Consider the following 21,467-nt stretch of genomic DNA (forward strand, 5'->3'; position numbering starts at 1 on the left):
CTGGTTACATATCCATTTGTCAGAGAGGCAGACCCCGCCATTCATTCAAAATAGCACATTTCCCACCCCATCACTCACTATACCTTTTTAGTACTCTATTATTATTTCTTGCACTTATGGGCATTTTGCATTATATGTGTTTTTTTGTCCACTTATTGTTTGTCTCCCCCATGTGAGCTCTATGTGGGCAGAGACTTTGTTCTGCTCACCCAGGCACCCAAGAGTACCCAGCACATGGTCCATGTTGAGTCAATAACAAAGTCATCAGTGTGGTAATCTTTCTGTCCTTTTCTCTCATAGCCGTAACAGCAGACAATCAGTATGAGAAAAGACACCTACTGTCCTTAAAGAATTTCTTATGTTTAAGGTAGATCAATTTCTAAATTGCATCGCCTTGGTGTCTGATATATTCTGGATCTCTGACCCTTTACAATTCTCTTATTCTTCTCTAACTCTTATGCCTCTTACCTACCTTTCTCTTTACTGTTCTTTACCATGAGAGACTTTCTGTTTCTCCAACAAGAGAGAATTTCAAGACTTGTTAACTATCCAGTCCAAAGAACAGCCCTCTTTATTTCCTTAATGGATGATTTTAATGATTTCAGATGATTAACCCCTGCATTTTAAATCATTTTCTTTCCCAAGTATTTCCTATGGAAACAGTCCACCAACCAGCCCAGTTTATGGTAGATTGGGCTGATTGGCCAGCATCTCAAGGTCAGCGTGGGTAGCAACTCAGATGTTGAGTTGTTTTTCTTTCAATGTTGGGACTCCTGCAAAATGCAGAACCAAGTTCAGAAGAGAAGAAAAGCAGTCCTGTCTTGAATGTTAACATCAAATTAAAAAACCTTAGGAAAGAGGATAGTAGAGTTGCCCCATTCAACCTCTATATTACAGACACTCTCCAACCGTGGTGCAAGATTCCAATAACACATTTAAGCAGTACATTAGTTAGAATATAGTTTCTGTATCTTGTGACAGAAGTCCAAAGTGACAATGCTTTACACAAGATAGGAGTTAGTTTGCTTTTTTCTAGAGGTCTAAGCTTCTATGGCAACTGTGTATCATGAATCTCTCAGGACCCCAGGCTTCCTTTCTCAACATTCTCTAATATTCCAAGAGAGTTGTCTCTGTCGACAAGTCCACATTGCTCACTAGTTCATCTACATCCCAGCCAGAAGGAAAGGGAAAATAGAGGTGGAAGGACACATTGGTCCCTTTAAGAGCCCAGGCATGACGTTGAACATGTCATTTCTACTCTCCTCTCATTTGTCAGAACTTGGTCACATGAACACACCTAGGTGCAGGGAAGGTTTTGACATGTCGTGTTTATTCTTGGAAGCCTTGTAGACAGCTAAATATGAGGGTTGCTTCTGCTATAGAAAGAGAGAAGGGTTATGGGCGTACAACTATCAGATTTTGTCACAGGAAAAGAGGGTGGATTTTTTCTAGAGTCAAGAACCATCTGTGGAATACTTGAAATTCTTCTCATTGATCTCACTTGTGGTTCAATGTGTGTGATGGAGCAGTGGTTTTAAGACAACTAGCTGGTCATTTAGATGGAATCACTAGAAACTGTTCCTCAATTTTGTAGGTTTGGAGATATATGGGCATAGATTTATGCAAAACAGACTCTCAAAAGTTTAATATATAAACCAGATAAAGAATGTGATTTAGAATGAGAAACATATATAACTGTTAATTCACATAGGTAGTTTGTGTCAGGATCGTATGGGAAGCTACTAGGAAAGCCAAAGGTTAACTGGGAAGTTTTGCTGGTTGAGTATAAAGAACAAGAAAAGGAACCAGCTCTTCCTAACATTCAATAAAAGTTCATCAAAAAGAAGAAATTTAAGTGACTTCCTGGAAGCTCTTATAATAAATACATCGTCTTAGAACTAGGAGGGTATTTAAAGATTGTTTAATTTAGTCTCCAATTTTTAGAGATTGAAAACAGAAGTTCAAAGTGGGGAAATGACTTGCAGCAAAATAAATCTCATAGTTCATTAGAGGCAGAACCAAGGCAAAAACAAATCAAAGCAAAATAAAACAAATCTCCTTATTTCCAGTACAAGCAAGGATTTTTTTCCAGTTTAATTTACACTGGATGTCATTCATTGTTTCATTTATTTAGTCATTCATTCTGCAAGTTTAGACGTTAAAAAACATCAGAACTTATTTATTTAAGTAGAGAAAAACACAACCCCATTGTTACCACCCAGATTAAGAAATAGAATGTCACCAGCACCTCAGAGGTCCTCCTCATGCCCCTGCCATTCTACTCCCACACAAAGGTAACCACTGTCCTTATATGTAACACTATAGATTAGTTTTGCCTGTTTTTTAACTTCCTCTTTTGGTCAACATTAAATTAGTGAGATTTATCCATATTATTGCATGTAAATGTAATTCATTGATTTTTATTGCTGTAGAATAGGCCATTATTTGGACACAGCACACATTATTAATGCACTCTACTGCTGATAGAGGTTTGAGTTTTTCCCAGCTCTTTGCTATTACTAATAATACTACTATTAATATTCTTGCACACCTCTTTTGTTACACCTATGTATGCATTTCTAGGGTCCTGTGTGGGATTGCTGGGTCATATTGTATGAGTGTTTCTAAATGTAGTAGAAATGGAAATTGTCCAAAGGGCTGGTGTCATCGTAAATGCCCATCAGTAGTGTTGATGACATTTGTTGATAGGGTTCCAGGAGTTTTACATCCCTACCAGCCCTTGGTATTGTTAATTTTTTTCATTTTAGCTTGTGGTTTGTGTATAGTGAAAGTAGAAATAATAAGAACTTCCTTAACTCAGTAAAGAGTTTCTACTAAAAACCTACATCAAACACTATATTTAATGTTGAAATTTTAGAAGCTCTTGTTTTAATATCAGGAATGATGTGAAAGTTCTTGTTAACATTGTTGGTATTTAATCTTATGCTGGGTGTTCTATTCAGTGCAGTAAAACGAATGCAATGAAATAAAAGAAATAAGCAAGAGTATTGAGGAAACTTCTGAAAAGGAAGTAATGAGAGAGGATCAGTCCCACTGCATATTAAAATCACAATACACAGCTATAATAATTTATATAGCATAGACCTGAAGCATTAAAAGACAGAGTGACCAATGGAAAATAATACAAAAATCAAGAAATAGACCCACGTATATATACAAAAAATGTAGCCTATGATATAGAGGGCCTTTCAAATCAGTAGGGGAAGATGGATGGGTTTATTCAATGCATCGCCATTATGATAATAAACTTGGATTCATACTTCACACCAGAATAAACTGTGAATAAATAAAATATTTAAATCTAAAAAAATGAAAAAATAAACCTACTGAAAGAAAGTACAAGAGAATTTCTTGAAAAGAAGGACCTTTCTAAGTAAGTTACAAAATACAAGATCGATACATTCGATTCCACAATAGTATGGCAAACTCATCACAGTGCAAGCAAAAACATATACAACCCATTCATAGCCAAAGGTGTAATTAGTCCTTTGTTCATAGGCAAAGGATTGATTTTCCTAAGATGTAAAGAGCTGCTATAAATTTCTAGGGGAAAAAATAGACCATCTTATTTTTTAAAAAGTTATTATAGTTGACAAAGTTTAGAAGTAAAAAGAAAGATTTAAGATTGTTGGATATAAGATTGATACATAAAATTAATAGCATTTATTTATCCAAATAGAATTTGTCACCAATTTTATCTTAGTTAAAAATTTTAGTGGAGTATAGTTGATTTACAATGTTGTGTTAGTTTCTGCTGTACGGCAAAGTGAATCAGTTATACATATACCCACTCTTTTTTAGATTCTTTTCGCATATAGATCATTACAGAGTATTGAGAAGAGTTCCCTGTGCTATACAGTAGGTCCTTAGTAGTTATCTATTTTATATATAGTAGTGTGTATGTGTCAATCCCAATCTCCTAGTTTATCCCTCCCCCCCAACCCTGCTTTCCCCCCTGGTAACCATAAGTTTGTTTTCTACATCTGTGTCACCAATTTTAAATAGGTACATTCACATTATATATAGCAAACTAAAAGATCTATGACTCAAACTAGCAAAGAAAACCACAAGATTTTCAGAGACAAAAATCTAAAATTCTATTAAAAATGTAAATATATCATTAATATTTATAATATATAAATCATTGACAAAAAACTAGGATCCAATTAGACAAATGGACAAAGATATAGATATGCAAATCAGACTAGAGAAACACAAATAACTAACAAGCATACGAAGAGATTCTCAAACTCACTGATGTTTAGGGAAATGCAAATGAAACCTTGAGCTATCCCTTTGCCACTGTGAGAGTGGGATAATCAGAAAGTTGGATAATGCCAAGTGTTGGTGGAAACTGTGGAGACAGGAACTTGCGTGCTCTGCTGTGCAGGGTACGGATTGGAGCAATCACTCTGGAAAACAATCAGGTAGTACTTAGTCCAATTTGATTTATGTCTGCTCTGGGACCCAGCATTCTCTCTCCAGGTATACATCTTACCCAGATCCGTGGAGGGCATGAACAAGGAAGTTTCTCCCCAGCACTGTTGTTGTAATAACAGAAGTAGAGGCAAGCTAGGGGAGTCCACTGGTCAGAGAATAGAACAGGAAAGCAGGATGGACGCACAGGACAGAATATCTGGCAGCGCTCAGAAGTCATGGGCTAGACCTACATAGAACAACATGGATAGATCTTAAAAACAGTGTTGGATGAAAAAAGTTAGTAATAATATGAGGCCCATAACACAGGATTATTTGTGTGTGTTTAACATGTGCACACAAAATAAAAATGCATGCTTACATGACCACATACAAGTAAAGGAATATATACATCAAGCATATTAGACTGCTCTCCTATGGTAAGCAGAGAGGTAAAGGGAATAAAAGGAAATAAAAGGAAATAAAAGGAAATCAATCAATCAATCAATAAAGTTTTCACAGATCAATGATGATGGTGTGCCGTGAGCACAGACGTATGACAAACCCACCCCCCACAGCTGAGCATCCTTATTTATTAGCTCTTTTCATGAACTTGTGTGTGTGTGTGTATCCTGAAATCTTTCATATCCATTTACCCAGTAGCTCCATATCCAGAAATATATTTTAAGGAAAGAACTCAAAATATAGGAAAAATAAGTCTACTCAAAGATACTGCAGCATGGTTTTCAATACTAAACAGTATAAACAATGCAAAACTTAAAGATAATGATTCAATAAACTATGACATATCCACTTAATATAATAATTTGCAACCATTAAACTGATGTTTACATGGAGTTTGTATTGATACTGGTGATGCTTATAGCATATTAACAAGTAAAATATATAATATACAAATGTATTTCTATGAATACAGCTAAAATGGAGATGTTATTAAATAGCATCTAAATATTATTAGAGGAAAATACATACAGGTGGATAGTGATTTTATATGGGTGGTAGGACTATGGACAATTTTTCTCTTTCTTCCTGCATTTTTCAAATATAATTTAATGAATAATTATTACCTTCAAAAATGTAAGACAAATTATACCAAGAAAAGCAAGCATTGCTCCCAGTTTAAATGCAAATTTCCTAAGAAATATGACCAATTATGAGCTGTCAGTACTTTCCCTGAGCACAAGGAGACAGAACAAATTATGAGCCCCCAGGGCTAGGGGGAAGCCAGTGGATGCTGGTTTCTTTCAAGTGAATAACAGAGGGTAAAACTGGATGCTTTGATGAAGCCGCTGAGATAGAAAAGAAATGGAACACTATAGTGAAAACTAGAAAAACACTACTGTAGTTGGCAGAGAACTGGTTTACAACTCTTAAACTCACACTGAGGATATTCAAAGGGAGAGGATGTTTTAGGGGCTGCACCAGCAAGTCATAAGTCGTTCCTCCCACCCTACCCCCAAAAGGAAGTGGGATGGAGCAATCCTGCCTGACCTCAAGGGTAAAGAAGTTAACTACAAGCATGGTGCCCATTAGCAGCAGGGAACAAAGATAAGAGTGAACTGGTTCTCTATGAAGGATGGGAAACCAATTCCTGGAAAGTTCTCTGACCACAGAAACACACCCACAGGTGGTCCTTATAGGGTTCCATGCAGCTTAGACATAATCACTGAATAAAAAATTGGGTGGAGGTATTTGTCCTTCCTTTAATAGGAATAGTTACTATTTCTATTTAAAAAACATCCCCATTCATCTTCCTCAGAGTACTTCTATTTGGATGAATTTCAGTAGCCCTCTGATTTTTATCAAAAAGGTTTTGAACATCTACTACATACTTGAAATTATGCTAAGGGGGATAAAAAAGAAGTAAGACAAGATCCATTCTCTCCAAAGATTTACTATCTACGTGGAAACAAGGCAAACCTATTCAGGAGTTAGAAAACCTGTAATCTCAGTGGTTAAAAAAAAAAAAATTCAGTTGATATCTTAACTGAGATTCACCAGATTCAACTGATTGCTTTTTATATGCAAAACACTGTGGGTGGACAGTTTTACACCCATTTTAAAATTTAACTTCATCCTAACCCTGTGATTTAGAGCTCATGATGTCCTTTTCAAAGGCGAAGGAACAGGAGCCCAGGGCAGTGAGTTGTCCGAGACCACACAGCCAGAAAGCAAGGAGTCAGATTTATAGCCACGTGGTTTTCAAAATCTAGCGTTCTTTGCATTATGCCATCCTTCTGCTAGATGGTTTACTTACTGAATTGTATCTGTTCTGGTCTCTTTCGATCTCTAGTGAGTTCATGGTTCATGAGGAATAACTAATCCTATTCAGAAATGGAAATGCCATGGGTTGAATCATAAGATATTCTTTCATGAGACTGGCCATATGGATAACCATCGATTCACCGCGGTGTCTCATGGTAACGCTCTCCTAGCTAAGTTAAACAGGCCTCTTTACATGTATAAATATGTCCTTCAGCCAGATCTCTGCAGGTCCTGACTCATGCCTTACGCTGCTGCTAGGGCCAGCCAGCCACTAAACAGCATTAATTTGTGTATTACAGGCTATTGACAGAAAGATTTCATTACAATCATGCAAACATTTTTTTAAATCCAGAATTTTAGACTTAGAAGGAATTAGAAACATGGCATGTATCGATTTGTTAGTGGTGGCGTTCTACCTATTTTTGAGAGATATTTCCCCCAAACATTATAAGCAGCATCGTATTTATTGAACAATCCTCTGAGGACTGCCTTGGACCCTGGTGATAGATACAGACTCCCTGAATATCGTCCAGTGGGTGCATCTCTTTTTCTCAAGTTCAGGATGAAAAACAAAAGAATCACAATATTGAAGCTTGATTCCATTTTGGCTTTTGGACATGCATTTGAGATTCCATTCCAGGAGACAGAATATCAAGTCTAGGTGATTAGTGTACGTGTTATACGGCTGGTCCAGGGTTTGAATAGGTTTGTATTTTTGAATACCCTAATACGTACTTCTCTTAGATAGGTTACTTTGAAAAATGAAGAGTTCATCTTTTAAAATTTTTTTTGTTGAAGTATAGTTGATTTACAATGTTGTGTTAGTTTCTGGTGTACAGCAAAGTGATTCAGTTATATACATAGATGTGGTTTTTCATATTCTTTTCCATTATGGTTTATTACAAGATACTGAATATAGTTCTCTGTGCTACCCAGTAGGACCTTGTTATCTAAGAGTTCATCTTTGTTCGTCAACTGCCACCAGAGGTTTAGTCTAAACACTCCCACATGTTAGCTGGAAATATTGTGTGTTTTCCCTATGAGAACGTAGTGGAAGGAGACATTTGATTATTCCAGGAAGATCTTGTGAGATACAAAAATGTAGTGGCTTTGGATCAGAACACCTAAAGTAAAGCACTGGTTCTACTAAATACAAGATGTGTAACATTGAGTTGGGTGTTTGCTCCCACCAAGCCTCAGCGCCCCTGTTTGTACACAGGGGATAGTAAAACCTGACTGACACAGGTTGGTTGTGAGGATGACAATGGACTATGTAATCTACACTTCTCTGAGCAAACGTCAATAGTTATTCTTCTGATGATGTCAACTTATTTGCCTCCTTAGATTCGTTATTATAGACAAATCGAGTATTTAGGACCCTATTGTAGGTAAAGAAAGAGTTTGCAAAAGAAACAAAATCACCCTGGCTTTAAAAGGTTGGAGACTTAAGATATTATGTTAGTATTTGTTACTTAAAATGACTCTGATGGAAGGATTCTTGCTCTAAGTATCCCATATTAAATTCCAAATGTAGCCCTATTGGAAGAATAGAACTATAACATTAGCAATACTCCTTGAGGGGTCTTGTCAAATTGACAGATTTGACAGGCAGACAAAAATTTAATTTATTAAAATATTCCATATGGCATTTTTAAAAGACAAGGGGTTTTTATACTGTAAATGGACTGTTTTCACAGCCTTATTAAAATAAATGCGTAAAGTCAGCTGTTTTTCTTTGGAATTCATTAGCATGAGATTCGACACTTAAAGAATTGCAATCCAGTCACTGGTACTTGTATACTTGGACATTTTGGCTATTTCTCAATCTTTGTTTATTATCTAGGATGTCTCCCTTTAAAGCAAATGGGAATTGCACATAAGAAGGAACATTTTGCCTGTATTATGTGTTCAATTTCACAGAGATATTTACTGAAATTATTAGAAGCATTTAGAAAGCGGTTGCTTTTCACCAAAGGCCATTGGAAACACCTGAGTAAATGTAGGGTTTCTTTAGACAAGAGGCTTAAGTTTGTTTTTCTTCAAAGAAATTCTATTATTTGTATTGAAGGAGTATTGTCAAAGTTAATAGATTTCCTGGTTTTTTTCCAAAGGTCATTTTAAAATTAAACACAATATGTTATAAATTGAAATATTTATACAGATGGTGAGCCAGCATCGTTTCTTAGAGTTGTCAGTTTCCTCTTAGCAATAGTTTCATCTCAACTATTAATTCTATCTTGGCAAAATGGCCTTCATCTTGACACATTTTTGCACACTGCATCTGACCAGTGTCCTCATGGCTTCTGACATTTGGGCTGTTTTTTCTCTGTAGCCCACCTTGTCGCTCAGGACTGACCAGTGGCCCTGTCCTCCTGGCTGTGGCCTTGGCCTTTCTCCTCGAGTGAGAGCTCCATCTCTCAGGAGGCCTAAGATCATCACTGCTTTGGGCCCAGCCTCACTCCAAGAAGCCCCTCATTTGCACAGCTTCTCATTAGAGAATTTGTCCTAACCCTGTGAACTAAATCTCAGGCAACCAGTCCATCAGTCAATCAAAGATCTTGCCTACCGAGATGTGCTGGGAGGTGAATTAACTGGTAAATTAAATGCTAATAACCTGTCAGTCTCAGTAGTTCCACAGCAAAAGGGCGTTGCTTCAATATATTTAAATCTCAATTCTGTAGAATTTGTAGGACCAGACACTCTAAAAATAGCATTTTACATAAAAATGACAAAAGATAGTCTATTACATTTACATAACATGAAAAATTGGTCTATTTTCTCAACTATTAATAAAGACTAAACAAAATTGTGTAATTATCTTAAAAACATCATTCGGATCTTCTATTCCAGTCAATGACTTTCATTTCCTGAAGTTGATGTCTACTTCCAAATGCTTCTTCCTTTGACCTTCTACGGTATTTTTTTTAAAAATTATATCTTTGCAGTGACCTATATTCCAGGTTGTAGTGGATTATGGCTAATAGTGTGCCTGTCTCCTTTACCGGATTGAGTTCTTGAAGTCTAGACCATGCTTTGTATCTACATGACCTAAAACAAGGCTTGCCTTTAATAGGGACCCAATAAATGTTTAGGGAGTTGATCTCCCATTAGAACATTAATTTAAAAATAGCACTTACTGTTCTTGTAGAAGAACAGTTGCCTTTGAATTAAGTTAACTGAATTCGATTAAGTCAGCATTGGTTGAGCATCTAATATGACCAAGATATTAGCTACTAAGGAACCAAAGATCAAAATATCAAGATCCTTGACTCAAGATAAAAAACTATTTCAGAAGGTAATCTGGTTCCCATTAACTTAAATAAATTGTATTTGACATAGGTTAGGGGCTGAAAATCAGAATATGAAATGGGTGGAATGAATGTTAAAATGATGGGTGAAGAGCCCCAGGAGCTCAGTGAGAAAGGAATAATTTGGCCCGCTGTTGTCAAAGTAGTGGGTGTTTCAGGAGAAGGAGAGTCTTCATAGAACAGCTGATATGTGAACTGCGTCCTAAAGGGTGAGGAGAATTTTGATATAAGGTCAAGGAGGGGAGAAGGATGTTCCACACAAATGAAAAAGCATGAACAAAGGCATGCAGTGACATGGCTTTTGGAGAGAGGTAAATGGTTTAGCACAGATAGTGAGAATGTATGGTAAGGGGTCAGAGGATGAAGCTTCAGAGGCTGGGGTGTAGGTGGCAGAATGGAGGAGAGCTCAAAGGATGCCATGAAGTCTGGATTTTATCTGGTAAGCTATGGAAAGACCTTGAAGTCTTTAAGGATATAACACAGGCAGAACATATCTGGGCTGTCAAGCACTTATTTTGTTGGTCTGTAGAGGGTGGAATAACTGCGTTTGCTCCCATTGCCTGTGTAGACCCTGTCTCATAAAACTATATACAGATAAAACAGATGCACACGAGGGGCACTGATTTTTTAAATCAGAATGGTGAGGCTGCATAATGAAAAATCTCGTCTGCTCTCTCCTCTGGAAATTGCTCTCTGGGCAAAAGCAATGTTTTACTATAACCCGTATTTACCTGTATTTCTAATCCCAAATTAGTAATCTTTCATTCTCAAGATGTGCTCCATTCTTAAGTTTTAACACTTCTTTTCTCAACAGGATATTATGGTTTAAAATCTCAAACTAGAACGCTTTTCTGAAGTACAGATAACCATAACCATCACCAAAACCATATTAAACTATATTAAATGTCCAGAGGTGCTAAACAGAATAATAATTCCCTGGAAAAGCACGGGATGCTCTTCCTAAGAGTTCCAGGCAAAATATAATATATAAAACCATATATATTTTATAAGACATTAATTGAGTTACATTTTTAGTGCTCAGTTGCATCTCGTATCATTTCAAATTATTCTAGCTGTTCAACCAGCCTGGAGGTCCCAACATCACCTATCAAAGGGGGCTGGTTTTCCTCTGCTCCCTCTGCTGGAATATTAGGCAAGGGGATCCTTTTCTTCCTTCCACACATGCTATAGGCACATTTGCTTAGTCTAAGATTGGGAGAGATTTTACTTCCCAAAAGGGAACAGGACTGGGGTTTTCAGTAGACATTTTCTGTACTGACTTAACATGGCTTTCGAGGACCCATTTACTGAAGTGGCCCATGTGGGAAATGCCTTGTCTCATCTTCACATCTTACAAGTCACTCCTCCGCTGCCTTCTAGATCTGCAACTCTCAAAGCTGTCTCACCTAGGCAGAAATTAAATTACCAAGAGGAAAAAAATCTGTATTTCCATCATAATGAAACTCATGAAGTTCATTCATTAAGAAATGCTTGTACAGGTATAACCAGGGCAGAGAAAACTTTTCAACTACATAAGGCTAATCTTCCATCATTTGTAGGGTAATATAATGCAATGTAGACTCCTCAGAATTCCAGCTAATTTTCTAAATAGAAACGAATTTTCTACTGCATGGTTCTCAGGGCGAAGTACGTATAAGTTAATAGGTCTTTATAGCCCATTCAGAGTGAGCTGGTGGGCCAATGCTCACATACATACGGAGCAGCCAGCTCTTCTCCCTTCCCTACTTCTTCCATGCGTCCAACAGACTCTAACTGAGCGCCTAACACAAGAGCTTGACTTTGCAGCTGCAAGAATAAGTAAGTCCCAGGGCCTTTTCTAACAGAGCTCAGCGCAGGGAGAGACAGGTGTAAACAATATTTATAGTCGAGGCAAGTCTGGGGGAGCTGTAAGCAAATTCAGTGGGAACACACAGAAGGAAATTACTAAAACCATGCTAGGGGTAGTTTAGAGATAGGCCAGGAAGGGTGGTTGAATAAGGGTTTTCCATTCAGGAATCAAGAATGGCCATTAGGTAAAGGGGAACAATGTAGAAAGTCATGAAAGGATGAATGAACACTCTATGTTCTGTAAAACCCTGTGAGTCGAGAGAAATGCAGCTGGGTGTACATAGGGGTCAGACCATGGAGCACCCTGACTGCTGCCCCCTGGGACCTTGGCCTTTATCTTGTGAGCAATGGGCCTGTATTGAGAAAGAGCGCTATGGCTGCAGGTGTTTGGATAGAGAAGCCAGGGGGAGAGAGACAGGTGAGGAAGCTGTGAAATAGCCAGGTGCGAGGTGAGGACCCAGATTGGGATAAGTAGCAGGTGGGATTAAAAACAGTGGCGTAGGGCTTCCCTGGTGGCACAGTGGTTGGGAGTCTGCCTGCCGATGCAGGGGACACGGGTTCGTGCCCCGGTCCGGGAGGATCCCACATGCCGCGGAGCGGCTGGGCCCGTGGGCCATGGCCGCTGAGCCTGCACATCCGGAGCCTGTGCTCTGCAACGGGAGAGGCCATAGCAGCGAGAGGCCCGCATACCGCAAAAAAAAAAAACCAAACAAACAAAAGAAACAGTGGCGTAGAGTATTTTTGGTTGTACGGGCAAGTATTCATCATATCCCCCAAGATAAAGGGTGGCATGTCCTATAAATATAATCCAAAGGGTATAAGAATAGAGACACAGGAAACACTCCCCCATCCCCACCTACACATACGCACAGCCAACTCTCTCAATGACTAGGGAGCCTGTGAACTCTTCTTCTGAGGCTTTTCTTGGACTATATGCTCGTTCCTGGACCTGAATCTGGCCATAAAGACACGTGAGCAATCTGATAAGACTTCCATGATGTGGGTAGGAGATGTGTCCTTTGTTTGTCAGCTCTAAAAATGCAGAGGCCTCTGTCTTCTTAGAGATGGTGAGGCCTTCCCTGAGTAGGGCTGCCAGGTAATATATTGGACAGGAAGTTTTGTTTGAATTTCAGATAAACACATCAGTTTTAGTCTAAGTAAGTCCCAAATAGTACATGGAACATACTTATACTAAAATGATTATTCCCTTTTTATCTGAAATTCAGAAGTAATCGAGTGGCCTGCATTTTCATTTGCAAAATGGGGCAGCCCTATCCTTGACCTTAGTTAGCCTCTCTCTGGCTCAGACCCTGGGCAAACACTTGTGCTGAGAAGCACTATTAGAAGTTGGGAGATGCTTTACAAAATCACTGCCAGATCTGCTCATTCCCCAGGAGAATCTGATACCTGAAAACAATGGGCTTGGCACTGAGCAAAGAGCTGGCGTCTTGTGGGACTGCTGGAGGGAAAAGTGACTGAATTTTACAATAACTTCTTTGTTAAAGCAAATATCAGTATATTTCTAATAAAGAAGCCCTCAAGTTTACCATTGTGGCCTGAGTAGAACATTAATGTCTATTTCACAGATTGATGGCAAGAATTTCCTTAGGAAGCATACGAGCAGTAAGATCTTATATGATCTTTCCTATTTTTTGGAACACTGAATGTATTATAGCTGAAGTTAACTTCTGAAGCATTTATTTTATGCTTAAAATTTAAGTCATTGGCTCTATCCACACCTAATATTTTACAAGCCTCTCCCCTTTGAACCAAATTAAGCTCAGAACTCGTTCACATTAAAAAAATAATTGGATTATAAAAGCCAATGGGCATAGCAATTATTTGGAAATGTTAATATATGAGTAATGTTTATTTAGAAAAATTACCCATGACCAAATTCCATCAAATCTAATTTTTCCCAGAGAGTTAAGGTAACAATTTAGTAGGTTCCCCCCTGCACATCTGAAGAAGATTTTTAGCAAGAGCTTCAATAATAAGCTTCCTTCTGAAGGAATGATCTTGTGATTTCATGCGAGAAAAATCTCTCCTTGAGGTACATGAGAGATGAAGTTGTGGAAGTTTTTGTCAGAATTATTATTTCGCTTTCCCCTTTCCAAGCAAATGATAAGAGAACATTTTCGCTTTGGATTCTTTGATAGTCATTTTTTTGTTTTTGTTTTTGTTTTCCCTAGAAGCAAACAGAGCATGCAGAATACCCTTTAACTGAAATCAGCCTTAAGCTTCATAAATTATATTTCTGTGAGCCTTCCGAGGTGGGAAACCCCTCCAATTTCTGTGAAAGAAATTTAAGTTTCCCTTACAGACAAGCCAGGTGGTGGGATTTCTGGTTTTCCTAGTGATCAAGTATCACTGAAAACCATGTAAAGTAGAGAAATGCCACAGTCTTATATTTATTGAGCAACTGCTATGTGCCAAGCCCACAGTATGGGGAACTGTTCATCTGGGTGCTGCCAATGAATGCAGTAATCACAAAACTCACCTCCAGTAAGGGCAGAGGAGACTATTTTTCCTTTTCCCTAACGTATTCAAATGCTTAAATCTCTTATATTGCAAGTTCAAATGAGGTAAACATACAACCTATGAGTTATGAAATCAGAGATTTTATAAATTATGAAATGGTTGGAAAATAAGATCTTAGCTTTCTGTCTTCAGTTCGAATGGAGAACAGGTATCCCCTGTTGAAAAGCTTATTAGCTTATTTTATCATCTCATAACCTCTCCACTTCATCTTGTGTCTTCTTTTGCAATTACTTTATAATCTATACAGCTTTCCTTTGAATCTTTTGTCGATTTTAGAGAAACAAGGAACGTAGTCTTCTAAAAGTGAGACTAAAACTAACTGCAACTCCCACACTTTCTTCTTTTTGTTTATGCTTCGTTTTAGGCAGAGCTGCCTTGGTGTCCCAGTTACTCATTAGCTATTTTGCACCCTCGAATGTTTCCTCCTGTTTTTGTAGATCTCAAGTCACTCTCCATTTTATTTTTAAATAGTTTGCATGTATGTGTGTACATATATCTATATCTCTGAATGAAATCACAATTATTAGCTATAGGTAGAAATGTATTTATATATGTGTGTACACATGCACATCTGCATATATGACCTGTGTAAATTATTATATGTATGTATACATATACATGTATAAGGATTATAAATGTGTGTGTATATAAACACACATACACACACATATATATATTCTGCTAATAGCTAGTAACTGTCAGCAAAAATACCGAGTTGGATCTCAGACAACCATTTTCTAAACACAGTTCTTAATGTTTCCAGAAATCTGGAAGCCTGTGTTTTTCACTTGCAGACCCTTTATGCACGTGGCAAATCATCTCTGAAAGGCCCACCTAACTAGATTCTCTTCATTTGTCTAAAAATGAGAAAGCAGAATGATTTAAAAATAGACATGTAGATAAAAGTAAATCAGGTAGCTCTGTTATGTTTGTACAGTTAGTATTAATTTCACTGAAATTTGACCCTGCTCCATTTATTAGATGCCAAAGACACTGAATTCTTAGGGGTGTTGAAAGCACACACCCAACGTAATCAATAAGGTAATGTTGGAAAACGGTTAGGATAAACGGATTACTCAGGTAATTCTTTTGTAAACACCAATAGCATGCTTTTCTGGAAAAAAAAAATTCAAACAAAAGTATTCACCACAGAAACATGACACAAAGAGGAAGATAAACATCAAAATTCTGAAAGTCTAGTAAAATCAGGTGACTCACTGAACTTACAGCTGCGTCTGCGTTTGATGTTCTAATCTGGCACAAGTGTTTTATAACTTTCAGTGACTTGATGGTATTGCTTCATTTAATGAAATACAGTCATGACAGGCATTTAAATGAGGAACTTTATATCTATTTGGCTCATTAATATACTTTTAATTTTTTAAAAAAGAAATGCAATACATGTAACTTCTACAGAATTTTTTTTTTATATACTTTGAGAATAACAGTGTTTCAGGACTGGTTTTGTTTAAAGTCAGCCTAACCTCCCTTCTCCCCATTCTACCTCCTTTTTTTTTCTCCTTAATTACCAAATGTGTAGCAAAGCAGTCCCTGAAGTAAAAATATTCATGTTTTTTTAGTAGTTTGCTTTTCAGAATCACCTTCTGAAAGTGAGAAAGGATGGGGGTCTACGGATAGTTTTCTTCTGCACCACATCACTGACGGGACCCACCACTAGCTAGGCCACACTCAACACCATGAAAGTCACTATGAAGCTCTGTTCTCTTGAGGATAACGAAAACCCAGACTAAATCCCTGACTTCTATTAAAACGTCAGGAGGCTTTTGGCTTAGTTTCTATACCTCTGATAACATCCAGAGATATTGTATCTGCTCATAATAAAACTCAAGTCTACTGGTACCATCTTCCCAGAGACCTTCCACCTTCTCGCTGTCATTCCCATTGAGAACGTCCTAAAAATAGACACGTTTTCCAGCATAAAACTATTAGACAATATCTTGATAATAGCCTCTTCATGCTGTACTACAATTAGAATTATTCTGCCACTGGTTATTATTAACATTGACCAACAGATAACAAAAATTTCAGGAGTAATAGAAGGAATATACAGACCTTTCAAGTTCCCTTTGTAACTAGTGTTTTTCTATCGTGAATTTGTAGAAGTATCATCATCAACCCAATCCGTAATAGACCAATATAGTCATGAGTGCTACTTTGGCTGCCAAACTCTTATTTTTATTGCTAATCTAGTCTCAGCAAGTATCAAGCTAAGCCTCTGTTATAGTGACCCTCTTAGTAAGAGCAAAAGCAGATTATGTACCATCAGAGGAAATAAATCTCAGGTGTGAGAGACCGTTCATTTCTTTTGCTAAAGTCCCACCCTCTGAGTGACAGGTAGAAGACAAAATGTCAAGAAGGAGTCCTGTTCGAACAAATGCTTATGATGGTATTTAATACAGCAGAGAGCCAAGATACAGTAGGAGGACACAGTAAAGAATGTGGGCTGTGTAGATACAATAAAGAATTTCGGTTTAGGATCCGACATCTGTTATTTGAAAGGGGAATAAGTTAGGGAAATAAATGATTTCCAGTTCTCCATACATGCAAATGTTAAGTTCGTTATTACAAAAGTTTTGCTGTTGTATGTGCTGAAAGAAAAGCATAGGCATTTAAACATTTTTTTAAAAATAAATCACTCAATAGGCTTAAGAAAAATACTCTAGTTCATAGTTCATTGAGCTGACCTTTTGAGTCAAGATCAGGGAATGAATCCAGGCTGAAAACCAAAAAACAAAACAGAGATGAATCATTTTACCATGAAAACAAACAAAAGAAAGGCATTTCCAGTCGCAGCTAACCTCGACTAGTTTTTATTGCATTGTTTTTGAAATGCCAAGAAACTGGCTTTGGCCATAATATTTGCTGTCCAACTAGATCACAACTGTCAGTAGGCGACTGCTTGCAACAATTAGCTAAACACCATTATTTGACAAATTCCCCTGGAAGGGACGGGACGTAGATGCTGGAGGTGTGTCTGACACACACTGAATCGAGTAACAGTTAATCAGGCTGGGGCTGCAGCACAGGAGAGAAGTTGGTAAGTCCTTACCCAGGGAAGGGGTTTCAAACAGCCTTAATTTTTTGAAAACCGTACGATCGACCTGATCCTAGAAGTTCTTTCCGGTTTTCAGGAATGAATTGTGGGACTGGCTAAAGAGAAGGGGGAAAAAGCCACCAATTCTACATTCGTTTTTTAAGAAGATCAGGGAGAGAGGAAGAAAAATAGAAATGCAAATGTGGAATGGTAGTGGTATACAACATCGAGAAATTAACATCATGGAACCGCTAGCAATTTCCACCGAAGCAGTAAACCCCTTAACTGATGGAGATTCAGCACAATATACACATGGATTAACAACTCCACCATTACTAGGGCTGCCGTTAAAGCCAAAAAATTAACTACAATATTCAAAAACAGAATTCTCATAAGGTTTGAGAAAAATAGAGTGAAAAGGCAATGTTAGCTAAGCTCTTAGCTAAATCCACTCTTAATGGCCCCCAGTATTTAAACTATCATGGATTAAAGCCATGAAAATAAAAATTTCAATTTGAAATTTTATTAGCATGTTGCTAAAATGGTCAATAAAAAAACATCAACACGATAGGCTTTGTTGACATATTTGGACAACTGCTTTCTCGATTTTAAGACTTTATTTCCACTTCCCCACCTTCTGAGATTTCTGTGTTAGGAAAAGCCAAACTAAATACACTGGCTATGGTGCTGTAATAATGCTGGTTTCTGGAATGTTGCCATGTCTTTCCCCTCCGTCTTCTCCAACCCCTTTAAAACTGTGGTTATTTTTGAAACGCAGCCCAAGGAGGGAGCCATCTAGGGTTGAGAACAAGCGCTCTTTACACAGATTCAAGTTCGCGGACACCTGGTGAGCCTTCTCTTGTCCAGGGGGGCGGGGCCGGCTCTCCTCATCAAATTCGCTGCGCCATTATCCTCCGGGGACCGGGAAGGCATCCCTTCTGCCAGCAAGGGAGACTCACAGGCAAATGCCGGTGGGGAGTGGCGTTCGCTTCCCTAGGTGGAAAGAACGGGAAGCAAAACAAACACTGTCTTGCTTAGCCCGGAGCCTGGGATACAATGTCAGGAGACCAGGGACTGGAGAGCTGAAAAAGTCCCGGGCAGCCTCGGGATAACCCGGAGTCCCGAAGTGCTTGCTCCCTCGTGGAATTATTCACAAGTGCATGAGGGACAGGCTGGATTTCTTGGAAATCCTGCAGTCTGGGGACACATCCATACTAGAGCTGAGCTGTACCCTGAAAGGATCCATTCTCACCTCCCACCGGTCTGTGTGTGCACGTTTGGGGCGGTGATGGTCCCTTTCTAGTAGGTCGGGTGTTAGTCACTAGACCAGTGACTCTTGGGGGGAGGTCTTGTCCTTGCTTCCCTCGGCCCGTTCTCCTCTCCCCACTTACAACTCAAGGGGCAAGCGCACGCTGGGTCTCCCAACACCATCATCACCACTGGGGATCTCAGCCGGGCGGGCGCGGCCCCTTCAGTCCCGGGGCCAGTTCCTGGGACTACCTGCCACTTGCCAGAAAGATGCGAGGCTGCAGCCCGGGCGCTGGCCGCTGCGGGTGGCCACTCAAGGGGGTCGGGGGGTGCTGAATCGCCGGCCTGGGAGCCCGCGTGCGGGGGAGGGAGCGGGGCGCGGGGAGGCTGGAGGGGCGGGCGGCTTCCCCCAGGCTACTCCTTGTCGTCCACAAGGTCGGCGAGCTCCTGGAGCACACGCAGGCGGCCGCTGGCGTCGATGCGGCGCTTCTCGCGGATGAGGTCTTCCAGGCTGTGAAACCTGGCCGTGTGCACCTTGTTCTCACCCAGGTGCACCTTGAGATAGTACTGCTGCTGCGGGGTCTGCGTGCCGGCCGGCACCTCCCCTCCCGCCTTGAACTCCCGCTTGCCGAAGCGGCACCAAGCGGCGAAGCTCTCCGAGTTCGTCCAGCAGATCTCTTCGCTCTTGAGGCCCAGGTGGCCGCAGGCGTTCTGCACCACCAGCTCGGCCACCAGCGGGCGGTAGCGGTACCAGCTATTCACCACCCGGCCCACGTTGGCCGCGCCCGCCTCGTACAGGCTGTCCTGGCGGATCTCGCCTTGGTGCAGGTGGATGATCTGCCCGCCGCCCACGTAGACGGCCCAGTGCGGGGCGGGCGCGGGCGGCTCTGGCGCGGGCTGCAGGCACAGCAGCTCCAGCAGGTCGCCGGGCTCGCAGAGCGCGGGCAGCGCCGTGACCGCGTAGACGCTCAGGTCGGCGCCCTGAGGGCCGCCGCTCATTTTGGAAAAGATGCATTCCTGGCCCCGAAAGGCGGAGAACTGAGTTTCGTTGAGGACCAGCTGGTGCAGCAGGTGGTGGTGGCGGCGACGGCTAGGGCTCTCCGGGCAGGGAGCGCGGCCCGGGGAGGCCTTCACGCCAAACTTGTCGGGCTGGCCTCGTTCGTCCAGGTCCTCCTCCTCATCCGAGAAGAAGTAGGCAACCCCGACCCGCAGCTCGTCCTTCTCGATCCCCGACGGGTCCCCGGTGGGCAACTCGCTGTAGCTAAGGTGGGTGATGCGGTCCAGTTGGTTGCCCATCAATGACGCGGCGAGGCCGGGGCCAGAAGCGGGGATCTGCGGAAGCACAGAGGAGACGCAGAGACACGATCAGAGTCGCGCTGCCCTCCCCAGGACGAGCCGTGCCCCCGGGACCTGGCCGCCCGCGCGCCTGTACTGGAGTCAACCGCCTCCCCGGGGCCAGGACCGGCACGGGAGCCAGCAGTCCGGCGGGCGAGAGCGGACGCCGCCACGCAGCCTCGGACCTTGTACCGGAACCCGGCCCAACGCCCACAAGAGAAGAGGCTGGAGCGCGGGAGGGCGTGCGGGGTCCCAGTGGGAAGGACAGCGCGGGGTGTGGCAGCGTGGGAGTCGGGACACCCAGGAAGGGACGGAGGGGTGGGTTGGAGGAAAGGGGGAGCGCCTCGGGCTCCAGAGCTTGGAGCGCGCTGCGCTCACATTTTCAGCCGCCCCCCTCCGCAGCCCACCTCTCAGTTTTACCCTAGGTCCGTGCTCCTCCCCGAGAGCGCCTCGCGCAATGACCATCGGACACGTTCACGGGCACCCACTTGACACCAGCACAATTTTGCACACTTGGAGTCCAGACACTGACAGGCTGGTACACCGGTGTGCTGATGTCACGTACAATGACAAACCTTCGCGACGACACACTCAGACCCCCACCTTCGTACACTATTCCAACCCCACGCTGGCACGCTCGCCAGTGCACGTACACCCACGCACCCGGGCACACTTGCCCACACAGGCAGGTGCACTCTGCCCCTTAGTTCTCTCGCCTTCTCCCCAGCAGAGCCAATCTGGCTGCGCCAGGGCGAGGCTGCTCTGTCTAAAATAACCTAACAAAGAGGCAAGGGGAGGATGGGGGAAGCCAGTGCGGTGTGTGTGTGCCGGTGTGGGTGCGGGTTGTGTGGCGAGGCCCACTTTCAGCCAGAAGTCCCCTCTCCCTCCTACCCGGCACAGGGTCCAAACAATCGGACGAAGAAAACACGTTTCCAAGGCAAAGAAAGCTGCCTCTTCGTACCCGTGATTTCCCTGCTCCCGAAACCCCAAACTCCTTTAAAGTCTCCTGGTCCCCATGGGTGCTGCGGAGGTGGTGGTGACGAGCGTGTCCTGGGCGGCGCGTGGGGCTGTGGCTCGGCTCTGCCCCGCGCGGATCCGTGCGGTGCGGTCCCCGCCGCGATGCCCGTGCGCCTGCCGGTCCACGTTGGCTGGGGCGCCTACTCCACCTGGGCAGTCCCGACTCCGTTCTGGTTTCCTACAGCCCAGCCGACGACTCTAAGTAGCCAAAGCAGCTGGCTCCAGGGCCCGCCCCCGGACGCGCTCATTGGTTGGGGCGGATGCCCAGTGCTCGTCAATCTCCGCCGGAGGGGGAGGGGAGCAGGGGCGGGTCTCCAGCGTGCGCCCCGCCACGCCACGCCCCTTCCCGCCCCGCCCTGCCCCCGCACACCGGAGCGCGCGCCGCCCCCGGG

At 41.8% G+C, this 21,467-nt stretch overlaps 1 protein-coding gene across 2 annotated transcripts; it reads right to left on the reverse strand.

The window, feature by feature from the left end:
• Positions 1 to 19,016: 19,016 nt before the first annotated feature.
• On the reverse strand, positions 19,017 to 21,152 carry LRATD1 (LRAT domain containing 1). 2 transcript variants are annotated; one of them, XM_060027075.2, is made up of 2 exons: positions 21,020 to 21,152; positions 19,017 to 20,055 (listed from the first exon to the last, which is right to left on the reverse strand). In XM_060027075.2, the coding sequence occupies exon 2, from the start codon at positions 20,017 to 20,019 to the stop codon at positions 19,138 to 19,140; it is 882 nt and encodes a 293-aa protein (XP_059883058.1). In that variant the 5' UTR covers positions 20,020 to 20,055; positions 21,020 to 21,152; the 3' UTR covers positions 19,017 to 19,137. The 2 variants fall into 2 exon arrangements, with proteins under 2 accessions (XP_059883058.1, XP_059883057.1); XM_060027074.1 differs by lacking the exon at positions 21,020 to 21,152 and adding an exon at positions 20,950 to 21,013.
• Between the last annotated feature and the right edge of the window lie 315 nt (positions 21,153 to 21,467).

This window comes from Delphinus delphis, chromosome 12 (genome assembly GCF_949987515.2).
Source record: "Delphinus delphis chromosome 12, mDelDel1.2, whole genome shotgun sequence".
Taxonomy (NCBI): Eukaryota; Metazoa; Chordata; class Mammalia; order Artiodactyla; family Delphinidae; genus Delphinus; species Delphinus delphis.

Bases quoted from the DNA above. Each gene is read 5' to 3' on its own strand.
- LRATD1 (XM_060027075.2), bottom strand. From the start codon at position 20,019: ATGGGCAACCAACTGGACCGCATCACCCACCTTAGCTACAGCGAGTTG.